Source organism: Periplaneta americana, chromosome 6, assembly GCF_040183065.1.
Source record: "Periplaneta americana isolate PAMFEO1 chromosome 6, P.americana_PAMFEO1_priV1, whole genome shotgun sequence".
Lineage (NCBI taxonomy): Eukaryota > Metazoa > Arthropoda > Insecta > Blattodea > Blattidae > Periplaneta > Periplaneta americana.
In genome coordinates, this window is record NC_091122.1 from 2,615,957 (window position 1) to 2,634,466 (window position 18,510).

Genomic DNA, 18,510 nt, shown 5'->3' on the forward strand with positions numbered 1-18,510 from the left:
ATCATACCTAGGACTCGCATTATGGAATGCGTGCTGGTTTGAGTCCTCGTGGGGAAGGAATTTTCTCATGAAATTTCAGCCAATATATGGGACTGGTGTCCACCCAGCATCGTGATGAATTTGGGAAGCTACATTAGGCAGTGAAATCAATTATGAAAACCGGCTAGGGCCTATAATGGCTGGGAGAACCATCATGCTAACAATACGATAAGTCCGTTCAGGCTGGATGATCGTTCACCTCTACTGAGGCATGTGGACGTGAGACGAGCATAGGCTATCGCTTCACGGACAGATATTGAATCAAGTTATTTGCTTTTTTTTTTTTATTATTATTATTTCGTCTTTACCCTGCAGTTACTACAGACCTCAATAGATGTCAGTGCCAAAGTGTAGGTGATTTGGTGGTGTGGTATGCCTGAGACACCTATCAGGGGTACCACCATCTACCAGCAGGCTGCGACCGCTCCTGGTAAAGATGGCAGCCGGTCCAATTGCTGAAAGGAATCAAGGTAAATATTCACTTTAATTTTGTATTTGAGGCATCTAAACTGAAAATTGGTACAGCGCAGCTTTAATTCTTGCTAGTTTGTTATGTATCCTACTTTACGAACTCAGTGAAATTATTTATTTCATGCGTATTCCAAACTTCTTCTAATCATTTTAGCGTTTGTTGTGTGTACCTGTACGCAACTGATACATTTTGTGTAAATTACTTGAATTAGCTCGGATCAGATCTTAGGAGGAATTTATCACAGGAAATTCCCTAAGAAGATGGTGCCAAGATTATTTATCAAGATGATATATATTTGCTGTAAAATATGCTGAGAGCAAAAATGACATGAGTGAATGTTACTCCCACCCTTGAGGTTAGGAAACTAAGATTATTTTCATGTTTACTTTACATACCCATTTAGGAAACTGGCTGTTGGTGATGAAATAGCCATTGACTGTTATAACGAAAATATATTGTCTTAATTATGATTTAAATTAAAGAATTGCAGATAGACGCTAAAATTTGTACGTAATGTTATAGTAATCTTCAATGTAGCTCATTTTAGATAAAACGGGCCATAATGTGTGAGTAGTTTCGAATCTAGTGTGAAAGTAGCTTTAAAGCGGTTTGACTTTTGCATTTCATTGCCATCTTGATGTAGATTGCAGACCTTGATGAAATCATCTTATTCTTTTTTAATTTTTTAGATGCCACAATTTATGTGGGTGGCCTCGACGAGAAAGTTACGGAAGCCTTAATGTGGGAACTGTTTGTTCAGTCAGGTCCAGTAGGTGAGTATTGATATGGATATTGCTTTATATATAATTTTGTGTTTAAATTTTTTGTGCCTAATTAATTACGGTTGTTTGTCTGGCATTTGTTTGCTTTAGCACCACAACCTTTGGCCATACGTCATTGAGCTAGCCCCTCATTCTAACCTAACTTAACCCATCCTAGCCTTTAACAATATTTATGGAAATACACGATAGTGGTGGGGAAAACACAGTGCAGGGATAAACTCCAGAACATGGATTGCACCCTTTCCCTCTTACTTCAAAATTCCAACCTTGTGCACACAAAATAAATTATTGGCACTAAAAAGTGCCTTTTCGTAAATATAATGATGCGCATTCGACAAACGCAGACAAATCTGCTCTTTTTAGTATTTTAGGCGTAGATGGGAGGATAATATTAAAATGGATTTGAGGGAGGTGGGGTATGATGATAGAGACTGGATTAATCTTGCACAGGATAGGGACCAATGGCGGGCTTATGTGAGGGCGGCAATGAACCTTCGGGTTCCTTAAAAGCCATTTGTAAGTAAGTAAGTAAGACATAATTTGGTAGGTGCAGTCCGTGTTCTAAAATTTTCCCAGATAACCTCAGCTTTGTAAATCTTGGACCGTGTTTTGTGTTGTCAGTGAATGTGCACATGCCAAAAGACCGCGTGACGCAGATGCACCAGGGCTACGGCTTCGTGGAGTTCATGGGGGAGGAGGACGCGGACTACTCCATCAAGATCATGAACATGATCAAGCTGTACGGCAAGCCAATCCGTGTCAACAAGGTAATGACGGGCAAGCTTGGTGATTGTGCCAAATTGAACGTTGGTCAGTATGGAGCACGTCATTGAGAATCAGTGACAGGTTAGGTTTCGCTTGTTCAGGTTTTTTTGTTCGTTACTTTTTTTTTAGGCATACCAAAAACCTGAACAAACCTAACCTGTCACTGATCCTTCATGATGTCCGCCATACTGACTAACGTTTAATTTGACAGAGAACAAAATAATTACCGCAAGCTTAAAACAAATTCATGTTTACTTTAAAAGAGGTTGTTGTGACAAGGCCTTACTTTCGTCTGGCACAGTTGAGGTGTAAAGGAGAAAATGAATGAATCATAGATAAGAGGACTAATAATAAATCTGTAGCCGAAATTTTTCTGGTAATTTTCGATTTTCCAAAAATAATTGGTCCTAACATATATAATTAACCACCCCGAAACCGAAAATCGCTTATTTGAAATTTTTGTTTGTATGTCTGTCTGTCTGTCTGTCTGTATGTTTATTACCTCTTCACGCGATAATGGCTGAACTGATTTCGATGAAAATTGGAATATAAATTAAGTTCGTTGTAACTTAGATTATAGGCTATATGGCATTCAAAATACGTTATTTAAAAGGGGGGTTATAAGGGGGCCTGAATTAAATAAATCGAAATATCTCGCTTATTATTGATTTTTGTGAAATATGTTACATAACAAAAGTTTCTTTAAAAATGATTTCTGATAAGTTTTATTCTCTGAAAAATTTTGATAGGACTGATATTTAATGAGATAAATGAGTTTTAAAATTAAAATAACTGCCATCTAAGGCGGTGTATTGAAATAAAAAACAAATGACTTCGTCTATAAGGGGCCTTGGACACAACAATCGAAAGCAATGAAACATAGCCTACAGACAATGTTTCTGTGTTTGTATGAAGCTAAATTAACCGATTTGTATAATTAATTATTATTTCATCATTGGAAAGTGTAGTTTCTCTAGATGGACATAATGTTATAATGTTATTACAGTAACTTGTGAGTGAATTGAGGACAGGTAAGATTAAAATAGCTTCTTATGCACAGAAAACTTGATAGGTTATTCTGTATATTCATTTCCTGTATTTCTTATAATAATGTTTATGAACATATTCATTTTTATCTCAGAGAATTAACGAACAACGAGAGTGTATTGATTTAGTATGCAGTAATAGTACGTTAGCTTAGCAATCCATTATTGTATAATTCAAATTTTAACTATGCTCAATTGAATCGTGTTAAAATACATGAAACACATATGCAATAAATGCAATGCAAAAAATTTGGGTAATGAGCCAAGCAGATTATGTTGCGCTGTTGTAAAAGTTGTTCTCCTGAGATTCGAGAGCTCCCACAACAAATTAAAAACTTTCTAATTCGAGTACATCCGTTATCAATACACTTTTTCATAATATAATATAATATAAACATAATAATAAATCTGTAGCCAAAATTTTTCTGTTAATTTTCGCTTTTCCAAAAATAATTGGTAATAACAATTAAGAAACATGTTAAAGGAATTGTCATTGCACCAAATGAGTGGTCTCTGGATCAAAATGATCGCATTTTAATATTTTAAATACAATTTAAATTAAGTAACATATTAAACGATTTATCCTTCTATCAAACACGAATGTTCCCTGGATCAAACGTCCTATTTTAATTATGTAATTACTTTATATTTATTTCTAACGGGTGCAGCGGAGCGCACGGGTACGGCTAGTCATAGATAAGAGGACTGTGGGTTTGTTTCTTAGAGAGTAAAATATGTAACGAGGAAGTGTGTGCCGTTTGCGTGGATCATCTGTGGATGGTTCATTGCGTCCAGTTGCTAAACCTCTCTCTTTTCTGTATTCCAGGCATCAGCTCACCAGAAGAATTTAGATGTTGGTGCGAACATTTTCATTGGGAACTTGGACCCAGAAGTCGACGAAAAGCTCCTGTACGATACGTTTTCTGCCTTTGGCGTGATTCTCCAGACACCAAAGGTAAGGCGTCCAATCTTATTGAATTGTAATAATATGCAGTGGCAGCATGAATCGGATTTCGAACATGTCCCTTTTGCTTCCTGTGTTAAAAACCTTGGAGTTTACTTTGATACGCATTTAAACTGGAATAACCAAGTAACCCATATTACCAAAAAAGTGCTTTCCATACTACATTCCTTAAACAGCATTCGAAAATTCCTTCCGCTATCACTCAAGAAAATACTAGTGGAAACACTAGTAATGTCCCACTTCGATTATTGTGATTTTCTACTGACTGACCTCAATGTCAACCAGTCGCAAAGATTACGTCTTCATAATTTTATTCTTGTGTTCGCTTCGTCTGCGATGTCCGTCGCACTGACAACATTACCCCATCCTTCGAAACTCTAAACTGGCTACGGCTTAACGAACGTAGAAATTTTCATTCCCTTGTTCTCCTTTTCCAAGTCCTTCACACTTCTACACCTACCTACGTTGCCTCCCGTTTCAGTTACCTGTCATCATATCATAATCTCTTCACACGCACGCAAAATAGCCGCATACTAGCCATACCAACTCATAAGACATCATCGTATTCATCATCATACACAATCTCGCTCTGGCGCTTGTGGAATACCCTACCCAGTGACATCAGAGTCTGTCGGAATTTAGTAGCGTTCAAAAGCAAGCTTATTAAGCATTTTCTTACAGCGTAGAGTAGGTTTAATTCGTACTTAATCAATAAAAGAAATGCTTCTCTCTTCTTAACTTTTACAATAAACTGTCTAGCTTTTATTAATCAGTTAATCTTTTAGTAAAAGGTAAAGGTATCCCCGTAACATGCCATGAAGGCACTTGGGGGGCATGGAGGTAGAGCCCCATGCTTTCCATGACCTCAGCAGTAGAATGAGGTGGTGTGGTTGGCACCACGCTCTGACCGCCTTTTACCCCCGGGAAAGACACGGTACTCAATTTTATAGAAGGCTGCTCTACCAACTGTTCACAATGGACAATTGCATAACGGATACTCGAATACAGAGTACATTGCACCAATTAGGACATAATTCTTTTTGTGCATAATTACGTTTTACTCTCAGATATGGAAGATACACTTCGGACATCAGGGTGTTTAGCAAACATTTACAGAACGTTGCGACATGGAAATACGGTAAAACCTCGTTAATTGGGGGGATAAGTTGACAGGTTTAACAAAAGTCCGGATCAGCTGAAATAACCTAAAAGAACAGTAGAAATTGTATTAAAACTCAGAAATCAATCAATCTCCTTAATGTATCCAGCTGTTTGTTGACAACATAAAGTCCACTATAGTCTATTCAGTTGTTGTTTTTCACGAGAAATGAGGGGTATTTTGATCGGTGTTCATTATAGACGCCTGTTGCTAGTAGCCGTTACATCAGCTTCTTGTCTATTCCGATGACGTGAATATGTTAGGAGAAAACCCACAAACGATTAGGGAAAACACGGAAATTCTACTTGAAGCAAGTAAAGCGATAGGGTTGGAAGTAAATCCCGAAAAGACTAAGTATATGATTATGTCTCGTGACCAGAATATTGTACGAAATGGAACTATAAAAATTGGAGATTTATCTTTCGAAGAGGTGGAAAAATTAAAATATCTTGGAGCAACAGTAACAAATATAAGTGACACTCGGGAGGAAATTAAACACAGAATAAATATGGGAAATGCCTGTTATTATTCGGTTGAGAAGCTTTTATCATCCAATGTGCTGTCGAAAAATCTGAAAATTAGAATTTATGAAACAGTTATATTACCGGTTGTTCTTTATGGTTGTGAAACTTGGACTCTCACTTTGAGAGAGGAACATAGGTTAAGGGTGTTTGAGAATAAGGTGCTTTGGAAAATATTTGGGGCTAAGAGGGATGAAGTTACAGGAGAATGGAGAAAGTTACACAACACAGAACTGCACGCATTGTATTCTTCACCTGACATAATTAGGAACATAAAATCCAGATGTTTGAGATGGGCAGGGCATGTAGCACGTATGGGCGAATCCAGAAATGCATATAGAGTGTTATGTGGGAGGCCGGAGGGAAAAAGACCTTTGGGAAGGCCGAGACGTAGGTGGGAAGATAATATTAAAATGGATTTGAGGGAGGTGGGATATGATGATAGAGACTGGATTAATCTTGCTCAGGATAGGGACCAATGGTGGGCTTATGTGAGGGTGGCAATGAACCTCCGGGTTCCTTAAAAACCGGTAAGTAAGTTGGTAGTGGCCAGAGGTGGGGTGTAGTCGATATATACTGCAGGGCTGTGTCTTCTGCAACTGGTACTGATGATTTTAATTTACTTCTTTTGTGGTTTATGGATGGACAGTATAGAAGAATGTGTTCCAGATCTTCATCATGATCATTACACCACAGACAAGTAGGATTATCAGAAATGTGAAATCGGTGTAGGTACAATTGAGTGACAATGTGACCTGTTCTGGCTCTTGTTAAAAATGTCTGAACATGTCTGGGCAAGTTTTTGTACATTTCCAGGTCATTTGGGTTCTTTTGTACAGACTGTAAAATTTTTCCTTTGTCAGAAGAGAGCCAATTGTTGATCCATAGGTTTGTAAAATGAGAATTTACTGAAGCAAAAGCACTGGATAGAGATATCACTTGAAGAGGTCTTGGTTGCAAATATGTTGCCTGTTTTGCAATGTTATCGACTTTCTCGTTTTCAGGTATACCACAATGACTAGGTATCCATTGAAATGTTATTTCCTTTATACATTTTTAAGTTAGATTCCATGGAACTACTCTGCAGCACATATAAGGATCACCTTCAAATTTATGCAGATGGATCTCTAAACCCTAATAATGGGACATCAGGAGCAGGGTATTATATTCCAAAATATCAAGAAAGTTATTTCATACCATGTTCATCCTCCTCCAGTCTTGACACTGAATTGCAGCTATTGATGCTGCTCTTCAGTGTGTTACTCAAATTTCTGAAAAATCTATTTGCATACTTACCGACTCCAAGGGGCTATATTTAATATAATTAAATATGTACCAAACCTATATGCACATAGAATTATTCCAATTCAGAAACAACTACGTAAACTAAAAGAACTCCGTTTATATCAACAAAACACGTTTATTGTGGTGTATTTAAAGGGCATAGGACTAAATACACTATACAGTGCGATAAAATGTAAAGCAATACATACATATTACCCATAATTATGATGATGTGTACAACGGACCTGCAAACTTGACGGATTTGCTTTATTTTTAATACTATAGGTGTAATATTGTAATTCCATACTTAATGTGTAAAAGTAAGTCTTAAAACAAAGTTCTTTAATTTTCCAAACTTGGCGATTTTTTTTTTTTTTTTTGCCTGTCCCGATTAAGCGAAATCCGGCTTATCGAGGTTTTATTATATCTGGGAAAAAAATCTAAAATCATGGCCTTCAAAGGTAAAAACAAGTTAGTAGTGAATTCCATAATGAGAACATTATTTTGGAACAAATCAACACATTGAAATATTTAAGATTATGTTTTCTATGGAAGTAAAAAGAATACGAATTACAAAATTATAAATTTCGTCAGTTGTTGGTCCTGTCAGTTCCATTTAAATACTGTCGTTGACTGTAGATTCACACAAAATATGAAAGTATTGCTCTTGGTGCATCATATAATGCGAACTACGTAACACTCCATGATTAATGGAGGAATGGTGGTAGAGAAAACGGGAGTACCTCGCAAAAACTATCACCAAGCACCATCTTTAGCCACCACAAATTCCAGTTGCACCTTCTGAGATTTGAACCCAGGTTACCACCATGGAAAGCCAACATTCTAGCCATTTGTCTAACATTGCATCTGTCATCTATATGTCGTTCAGTATTTCATTTTGTGTTATAAATAGGTATTCTTTAAGAAATCATTCATTTGTTTTGCTTTGCACCATCTTCTTTGCTGATTCAGTATTAATGAGAGCTTTACTTTAGAAAAGTTTAGTGTCCTTTTTTTTTGTCTAGATGGTTGAATATTTTTAAGTAATATACATTTCACGACAGACACGTGGTATTTATGGGTGGTTATTCACAGAGCTGTTCTCTTGGTGACAACTAATGTGTATTGATGAAATTGCAGATTATGCGTGACCCAGAAACAGGCAACTCGAAGGGCTTCGCCTTCATCAACTTCGCAAGCTTTGATGCTTCAGATGCCTCCATCGAAGCAATGAATGGACAGTACTTGTGCAATCGCCCCATCTCTGTGTCGTATGCGTTCAAGAAGGACGCCAGGGGCGAACGCCACGGCTCGGCGGCAGAGAGACTGCTGGCGGCACAGAACCCGCTGTCACAGGCCGACCGCCCTCACCAGCTGTTCGCAGATGCACCGCCTCCTGCACCACTCCCCCAGCCGCCAACACTGGTGCCGCCCCCACCTCCAGTGGCTATGCTGGGCATGGTCCCACCGCCTCCACCCACTCCTGGCATGCACCCGCCTCCCCCACCACCAGTGCCACCCCCCTCCACAATGCCACCTCCTCCAATGACTATTCCGCCTGGCATTCCTCCCCCTCCACTGCCACCACAGCCGATGCATCCCCCGGGCCATCCACCGCTGCCTCCGGGCCCACCCGGTCCCCCGGGGATGCCGCCCCCACCACTGAGCAGAGCTGGACCACCGCCCTTGCCCCCCATGCCTCCGACGGCCACCCCCCAGCCCCAACCCCAGCAGCCACAGCAGCAGCAGCCACCCCCACCCCCACAGCAGGCACAGCAGCAGCAGCCACCCCAGCAGCAGCCTGGCGCCATGGGGCCGGGCATGGGACAGATGGGGCACATGCCCCCCATGCCTCCGCCACCACAGGGCGGACCTCCTCCACCAAGGATGATGCCCCCGCCGTGGCAAGGGGGTGGCCAGTTCCCACCACCACCACACCACCAGGGGTTCCAGGGCAACTTTCCACCCCCTCCACCACACGGTAAGGAAATTGAGAAGAGGGGTTGGTTCTCATTTCTCGTAGAGAGATGTGGCAGAGTCAGGGAATTGCATTGAACAGATAGTGAACTGGTTTTAGAATTGAGGGAAAAGGGAGCTATCCCTCATGTAGACAATTTTGAGATATTTAAAGTTTTAGTAGAATTCTTCTAACGTGTCTTTTTATTCACCAAAATCAAAACCAATAGGAACAACCATTTAGTAAAGCAACTCTGCAAATGTTGAAAAGTTTTTATGGAAAAGAACTGATAAACAATATACAGACGTGGACAAATTATTAGACTAAAACGTTTTTCTTGGAAACATAATATAATTCGTCATATCAACTATCAGTATAATTCACAGAATCTCTATAGTTGTAAATATGATTGTTTTTCATCTTCTGGTATATTTTTCCAATGGTTAAGTATATTTTATCTGGCTGTGTTGGTACTACTGGTGTTTTAATTATATACTGCAGAAGATATTCTCCCATGGCCTGCAAGAAGACCGGACATGAACGATATTGAAAATCTGTGATCTATACTGAAGAAGAAAGTGAACAAAAAGGGCTTACAACAAAACATGGACTCATTTAAGCACTGTCTGATATCTGCTAAATGATGCTGATATTCAAAGAAAGTGTCAAACTTTGGTTTCCAGCATCCCTGACAAAATCAACGTGTTAATAAAAAATAAGGGAATGCTCACAAAATATTAGTAACCTTCAGACTCAATTTTCTGTTCATTATTTCTGTGCAAAATACATTTTTGTTCATTATTTCTGCCGATAAATACAGCTTTGTTGCACATATAATTAATTTAGTCTAATAATTTGTCCACGTCTGTACATAGAGAGCTATTACATCTCAAGTCCTATACCAGATCATGATCATCAATGTCAGCTGAACAACTGACCCGATCACATCATGTTAACAACCAACACAGCATCGAAACCAGCTGACTGATCTTCGAGACGTGACAGTCAAATTTGTATCACATTCAACCTACCTCAGCTGTATTTTAAATATTTATTTAACATTTTAATATTCATCACTATTTTAATTCTCATGTCAAGCTACCATGGGTAACTACTAGAATATGTAAACGCAATTTTAACAGCAAGACTTTTAACACACAGCAGTCACTTGTATCAAGCATGCTCTTAATTTACTTGTTTTCAACTTATATAACCTACGGAACATAATATTTTCCCACATGAAGAGTCAATAGCATATTGTTATTTTGTTTTCACATTTCATTCTGTGCTCAATCTTTAACATTTATGATAAAATGCAATACCACAGGGTGATATCTTGACATATATACATGTATTCCTCAAGAGCATAATTTTTCAAACAGAGTAATCATTTAGCATCAAGTATGTTCGTAACCTGCTAGTTTAATTCACGTATTATATGTAATTATTGCACGTCATAATTCCATTTGTGTCTAATCTTAACATTATGATATTGTTCATGTGAACAGCAGAAATAAGTGAAATTAAACACATCCAGTCATTTCAAAATAAAGTCCTACGAATTTCACTCAATTCTCCTTGGTTTGTCCGTAACAGCCAACTACACAGAGAAACTGGTATTGACACAATCAAACAGTTTATTCATTCACAAGCTAAGAAGTTCTACGACAACCTAGAAAATGTTCCATGCGCCGTCCATTACTCTCTCGGAAAGAAGTCCACATTTCCCACCAGAATCAAGAGCCGACTTCCAATGGACCTCATATTATAATCAAAATTCATCATCACACCAACCTATGTAAATAATTATTTATTAACAATTATTTTTGTTCATTGAGGAGCCCAATCTAGGCTGCCCTCAATTCAGTGTCATATATTGTACTTATATTTGATTTAGAAATGATCTGTATAGCGCTAAATGCACAAAAAAAAAAAAAAAAAAAATGTGAACAGCAGAGTGAGTGCACGTCTAATTATAATGTAACATTTATCTAGTCAAGTGGTAACCATGTTTGTTTGTCCGAATATTATTTCATTCCACTTAATTTCGTAATTCAGTATTCAGTGTGTATAACATGATACTTATGATGATCTGATGATGGCAAACAATTGCCGAAAACGTTAATCCAATCAATAAATGTGACATAGTAAATAATTAAGACTACACATTACTTGATAAGCAAGAAGACGGACCCCTTTAACCTATACTCACCTAATATCACTAAAGTTGTTGTTTGCCTTCAGGTCCAAGTACAGACCTTGGTATACAACCTGATATATACTAACAAGGGAAGGGTTTCGGCTCGAACAGGAATTTTTGGTTAAAAATTTGTACAGAGGCTTCCCTCACAATGGTGATGAAGACCGTAAAAGCATTCATTTGTGTAACTCTCTGTTTGGTTGGTATTGGTCAATACGCTTCTTTAAAAATGTACATGAGGATTCTCTATAAAATGCATGAAACAGCATGGAGCAGGGCAATAAGCACAACACGCAGAAGCAACACCTGAACAATCTTCTGAACCACACTCCAGTGCTGAAAAATCAAATGCCACCTGAATTACATTTTTGAAGTCCGAGACTTGTTCACCAGCTGACTGCCAGGAATACTGAGGTATAGGGCGGTATACTGGAGCAGACAACTGGTTATGAATAACAGAGTGCATTTTCCAAGTTAAGTTCTGGATTCTCAGCAAGAGTCCTTATGCAATCTGTTATCCTCTGAGCATATACAGGGTGCGGCATTTAACGTTTCCCATTTTAAGTTTGCGATTCTGTTCACATTGTTGGTAAAACATGTTTGCAAGCACAGGGATTCGGTGTAGCAAAGCCTTGGATTTAGTTAGCCACATCCCAACACAGGGATTCGGTGTAGCAAAGCCTTTAGTTAATCATGGAACGTTGGCCGGTGCAACAGCGCATTTTCTGTGTTGAACAGTTTGTTTCAACCAAGTCAATTGTTGCTGTCCAGCGCGAGTTTAGGCGGATTTTTGGTGATAATCAACGTGGAGTTGCACCATCACGAAAAATAATCAGTGTGTGGGTGCGTCAGTGGCGTGAAACGGGATCGGTTCAAAACAAAGCTCGAGTTCGTCAGAAAACGGCACGGACTCCTGATAATGTCAAACGTGTGAGAACGGCTCTGCAGAGAAGTCCGTATCGTTCCGTGCGGCGTCATTCCCGGACCATGAATTTGTTGGACAGAAGTGTGCGAAGAATATTACACAATGATTTGCACTTCCATCCATATAAACTCCAGGTTGCACAAAAATTAACAGTAGTAAACAAAGCCCTGCGCGTCCAATGTTGTCAGAGAATGCTGCAATTGTTTAACACTCACAGCTGCCTGATAATGAGTGACGAAGCAAATTTCTGTTTCAATGGTTATGTAAACAAGCAGAACTTTCGTTATTGGGCCCCACAAAATCCACACTTCGTGCTGCTTTCCCTGGGCAACTTATCTCCAGATTAGGTGACATTCAGCGGCCCTCTGTTTCCCCTGATCTCACTGCACCAGACTTCTTTTTGTGGGGGTATCTTAAGAGTAAGGTCTACGGTTGTATCCTTCATGACATCGAGGACCTTGAAACCGCGATTCGTGAAGAAATTGCTAATGTTACACCTGAAACATTGCGGCGAGTAATGGCCGGTGTGCAGGGAAGATTGCAACAATGCATTGACGCCAATGGAGGACATCTTAAAGACATTATTTTCAAAACATAAGATGTACTGTGATTCCAAGATTATAATGGTTGTAAACTGATTAATTTCTTGTAATTTACTTGTAAACTAAATAAGTTATGGGAGTTTGAAAATAGGAAACGTTAAATGCCGCACCCTGTATTTTGTATTGTCTAAGGAAATAGATATCCAGAGGCTGGATATATTTAGTTTTTTTAGGTGGAATGATCATACATTCCACGTCCTAGCCTTGGAATAATTCATTTATTAAGGTTGTGTCCTTGTGCGCATTCAATGACTCACACAACAGTGTACACTTTGATTAGCTGCAATATTTTCAGACAGAACGTTGGAGAAAAATGTTCTTAAATGGGCTTTAGACATTTTACCGCTCGCACTAGCTTCTAGGCTAGGCTAGGCTAGGCTAGGCTTACAGGTAAGGTGTCCCATCCCCTTAACTTGTGCAGTGCTCTCCCCACCCCTCAACTTGTACAGTGCTCTAACAGACAAACCACACATTACACAAACGAATGCTTTTGGGAGCTTTACAGAGATGTAAAGATGGGCCTGTATACAAATTTTGGATACGAAATTCCTGTTCGAGCCGAAACCCTTCCCTTGTAAGAAGTGAAAAAAATATCCTGTCACTCTCCAGGATTTTGACATGTAGAAAACTGGTATAGGCTGCTGGTGTAGTCTAGGGGTAGTAGTTTGAGACTGCACTTAGGCTGGGTTTCAAATTCCTGTTGGACTGATTAACTTAAACGTTTTCGCATGGTTTTCCTCAGCTGTAAGCAGAATATTAGGTAATCTTGTAGTGACTCCTTGCCTCGAAAATTGCATCAACATCCTTCAATCATTTTTTATATTGTGTAACTGAAATATTGTTTTCTAACTTTTTTCAGGTGGACCTCCCCCCGGCTGGCGACCACCCCCTCCAGGTCGCCCTCCTTTTGGTCGGCCACCTTTTCCCCCTCGTGGTCCACCACCACCTCCAAGAGGCATGCGACCACCTCCACCGCCTCGTGGCATGAGGCCGGTGCAACCCGGAACTAACGATGGGTCATTTGAGAACAGCTACGACAACTCATATGACAACAGCAACTACGACAACACATACGATAACTACTAACAAGTGCGAGTCTGTGCCTGGGACACGGTTGTTGTCAGTTGAAATCGCACACTTCTGTTAAGAATGTGAGAGATGCGAATTGACTTTCTACAGTTGAAATGCTGTCAGCTGTTTCTGGGTGACTTCTGTTAAATTGTGTAGTAACACATTTCTGTATTTCTTCCTTTGTTTTGCCCAGCTTCTTTTGTATTCATCGTCATCACTAGACTTTTCCATTCAGTTGTGGGTCATCTCAGAACATAGCCACGTCCACAAAGTCCTGTCTTGCCACATGCCTCCTCTTGAATTCTTTCCCAATCTTGGCCCCTCTTTTTTAATCTATGCGTACTTGATCTGTGGTCTTTCTAATGTTCTTATGCCTTTGACTTTCATTTCCAACACCAATAGGTATTCTTCTTTCATGGAGGGAGTACACTTCCTTGTCTAATTCTGTTTGACATTTCAAACAACCTTCATTTTTTATTTTCTTCTCTTAGTGTGGTGTACTATCTAACATTCCATGCCTGGTCGTATTTGGTGCTGCATTGAAATCACTATGACAACGACTTTGACATCTCTGTGCAGTGTTGCCAACAAGCATTAGCCAGAGTTATTTCCATTGCTGCAGACTTCAAAATATGCAGAATTATACTTCAGATTTTCTTTCATAAGCTGGGCTGTACTAATGTATATATATATATATATATATATATATATATATATATATATATATATATATACAGGGTGGGTTAAAAGTCACTTTCCCCAAACACTTTCTTATATTTAATTACATTTACATTTGACTACACATTCCTTTATAGATTTTGTTCAAAATGGAGGTGCTGTTTCATGATACACTATTCACAACATTTAAACACTGATTTACGGATGACAGAACATAACTCACGATTTTCACGAATGACTGTATATCATCTGTCCATCTGATGCAGATCCTGCGGTTTATGAGCAAAAACATCATTTTTCAGGATACCCCACAGAAAAAAATCACATGGCGTCAGGTCGCATGATCTGGGTGGCCATTCTGTTGTGCCATGATGGCCAATCCATTCATGGAATTGCTGCTTCAAGAAGTCCTAGCAGTTATTGCATAGAGACGCAACCCGACGCAATTCAACAAAACAACAACAAGACATGACATCGGAAAAACAGTTGACACACGAACATGGTTGCCAACCTATCACTTAATACACCAGCTATTCGTTTATTCGGCCACCAGGTAGCTCAGTTGGTAGAGCAGCTGGCTATGGACTGGAAGGTCCGGGGTTCGATCCCAGGTGGTGACAGGTTTTTTTTCTCGTTGCCAAACTTTCAGAACGGCCCCGAGGTTCACTCAGCCTCCTATAAAATTGAGTACCGGGTCTTTCCCGGGGGTAAAAGGCAGTCAGAGCGTGGTGCCGACCACACCACCTCATTCTAGTGCCGAGGTCATGGAAAGCATGGGGCTCTACCTCCATGCCCCCCAAGAGCCTTCATGGCACCTTTACCTTTTTTTTTTTTTTTAATTCGTTTATTCAAGTTATGGCATCTGTGTATGTGTACAAGTATGAAATCTAAGAACGAATATTGGGGAAAGCGACTTTTGACCCATCTTGTGTATATACAATATAATTATGTGAGACAACAGTGCATCACAGGTTTGCTTTGTGGACTGAGGTAGCTGGAATATATGCCACGTAACACAGGATCTGTTTTAAAATTGTCTTCCCTCAAACAAAAGTATTGTTAGTATTATAACATTGTATGTGAACTTATGTGTTTACAATCCAGTACATTATTATTTGTGTGTAGTGAAATTATGAACTCACAAACCATACATAGAAGAAGATATGTGTAGTTAAGTGCAGAATATGTAAGTTGAAAGCCATAATCTTATTGTTGTTCCCATTTCCTCTCCCGTCCGGTCCTCCATTCCCATGAACTGTACATATTTCAAAATAAAACATGTGTCATGCTTCTGTAGTTGTTTGTTGGTGTTGGCAGATAAAAGTTCAAGCGCTTCTGTCAGTTACGAGTTTTGACAAATTTGCCATAGGCCTGTTTACTTCCGTAATTTCCCCCCTTTTTATATCGAGAATCTGATCATAATAACATCAAACAATTAATTTTTCTACATAAATATTGTCATTTTAACGTAACTTAGTACACACCCATGTAATGGATCAGTCCAACCACCCCATCAATCCACTTCTGCCAGGAAAATAGAAGTAGCAATATATCTCGTTTATTGATCTGATATGATGGAAATTATCTAATCCTGGTGGTGGGCTGTGGGATGTGATGCGTTAGCAGTGAATTTTCTTTTCTTTCACGTTTTGTGATTATACAGTTATGGTGGTAATGTAGTGTCGACAGAGGTGAGGAATTTTAAAGTGGTAGCTTGCTTTTTGTGGTGGGACTGAGGAAAACCATTTTGTTTGTGAATTTCCTGAACTGTACTAAATTTGTACTGTTTAATTCAGGCACACCTGATGAGAATTTCCGTATCTGGATTCACCTATCTTCTTTGGCACCCGGCAACTGTCATAAAGGTACCGGAATGGATTAACATTCATAAATATCTCTACTTACTGGAAGCAATCCAGGTATTTACTTTTATTCACTTATCATAGCATCACTTATTGTGTAAACATTGGCTAGATTGTTGGGTTATATGCTACAGTAGTTCTAATTACAAAAGTTTCTGATTTAGGTAACAAGACATTTAGAAAAATTGTTCCATAAAGTGTCTTTCTTCCCAGTAAGAGCAACTCAATCTACACATTGCTTGCCAACTTTATGCATAGTATGATCACCAGATCTTGGAAGAACTTGAACTCATGTGGATGGCATGAACAATAGTTGTTATCCTGCACATTAGAAGCTCACCGGAACATACATACAGCTTGTCCAAGTCATTGGAATTACTGTAAAACATCTTTTATACATTTCGCGTTTTTCACAATTCATTTTTTTTTCTGAAATCCCGGCGAAATTCCTATATTTTCCATGTTAATTTATTTCCTTCATGCGTTTTTTTACACCTATACCATCGTATTTTAAACTCCAGAGGCCTATTCTACAAAGGTATGACCAGCGAATAGGGATTATAAAGAATGGACACTTCACGTCGGCACCTTTGATGTAGCCGGACTGATTTCAATGACCTTCAAGCCAGCTAGAGCGTGAGATTCTGCTTTCTCCCTAGAGTTGGCGCTGACATCACACCAGCTAGCAGACGACACAGCGGAAATATAACACATATAATTAATACATCTAGGTACATTATGTACTCAAATAAAATAAATTGGATCCATAAAATAATAAATCCGTCATTAACTGTAATGTCTAGACTCTAGAGTTCCTTTATAATGAGAGTTGAGACGTTGACCCCAACAACAATTAAAATATGTAATGATTTGATAGCGCTGAAAATGGAAAAACAAAACTCTTACGAGAAGTAAAACCATATACCTATATTATATTATATACAAATATTAAACGAATTTGATACATAATTTTATACTGTATTATATTATTTTATAATATAATGTATTATATCTGAAATATAAAAAATTATTATTACAACTAGTTTGTCACTGAGAAATAAGGAAAAGCTGTTAACTTGAATTTATTTGAAGCAAAGCGTTACTGGATTATGCAATAAGGTAGGCGATGTTTGGATCCTGTGTCTCAACTCTATTCTCAATTATTATCTTAGCGTATGCTCGATTACACTAACCTCTAGCGCTTGAAAGTGGAACTAAACGCTGCGCACAGAGAAACAAAACACAGGAAAATTCGCTCAGTGTCCATTCTTTATCATCCCTATTCACTGGTATTATGATGTACATTACAAGTTACTGGTGAAAGTTATTGTAAAATATGGAGTTGTATCTTTCTGTTCCAAGAAAGAATTAAAGGATCTTGTACATTACCAGTCAATCGCTACAAGTGACATCATATCAATAAACATACTATGTCATAGTTATAACATGAAACAACTGTTTATCTTTGTACAATAGAGTTCTGATTATCCAGCCTTCCATGTTATCTAGATAGCTTTATTAAAAAAAATTACAATAGTATACATATACAGTGCGTATCAAAAGTCACGCATATTTGCTGCTACAGCTAAATGGAAATGTTTTTCGAAAAACACTCGGACACGTCAAACAGTATATTTTAAAAGACAATTTTTCACAAGAACAAACCATTCTTGATATCATTGTCGTGATGTCATTGGAAACATTTTTAAATGACACCCTGTATTTTTCTATGTACCATCTGAAAGATTTTATTATTCTACATGGTTACACAAGCTAGCAATTGTTTTATACAACAAACGTTGCTATGGTAACAAAATAAATGCATTGGGAGAAAATTCCGGAAAAACCTCAACCAGGTAACTTGTCCCAACCAAGTTTTGAACTCGGGCCTGCTCATTTGGGTGGGGATGGGATCGCAGGCAAGAGGGCTGAAGCTTTGTGTTGAGGTTGGAGGTTACATTGCTTGGATTTTGTTTATGTACTACAGTAAGTATATTTTTTCTCACTGACTCATTTGTGGGGGAAAACAGGAGCGTGTGAGAAAATACAGAGATGGAGGTTATCTTTGCTTTGTGGTTTGAACAAATAAGGAGGAATATGAAGTGAGAAAGCAATAAGCGCAGGAAATATTTGTCAAATAATAAATGGTAACAATGGACTGCAGGAAGCCTGACAACATCAAA

At 38.6% G+C, this 18,510-nt stretch overlaps 1 protein-coding gene across 1 annotated transcript; it reads left to right on the top strand.

The window, feature by feature from the left end:
* The first annotated feature begins 427 nt into the window (after positions 1 to 427).
* Spx (Spliceosomal protein on the X) lies at positions 428 to 13,939 on the top strand. The gene is made up of 6 exons (XM_069827311.1): positions 428 to 509; positions 1,201 to 1,284; positions 1,915 to 2,060; positions 3,931 to 4,059; positions 8,173 to 9,013; positions 13,576 to 13,939. The coding sequence occupies exons 1-6, from the start codon at positions 476 to 478 to the stop codon at positions 13,800 to 13,802; spliced, it is 1,461 nt and encodes a 486-aa protein (XP_069683412.1). The 5' UTR covers positions 428 to 475; the 3' UTR covers positions 13,803 to 13,939.
* Positions 13,940 to 18,510: the final 4,571 nt, after the last annotated feature.

Excerpts from the sequence above, each read along its gene's own strand:
- Spx (XM_069827311.1), top strand. The coding sequence starts at position 476 with ATGGCAGCCGGTCCAATTGCTGAAAGGAATCAAG. Across the intron at positions 1,285-1,914 it reads TGTTCAGTCAGGTCCAGTAG|TGAATGTGCACATGCCAAAA; the intron begins GTGAGTATTGAT and ends TTGTGTTGTCAG. Across the intron at positions 9,014-13,575 it reads TCCACCCCCTCCACCACACG|GTGGACCTCCCCCCGGCTGG; the intron begins GTAAGGAAATTG and ends AACTTTTTTCAG.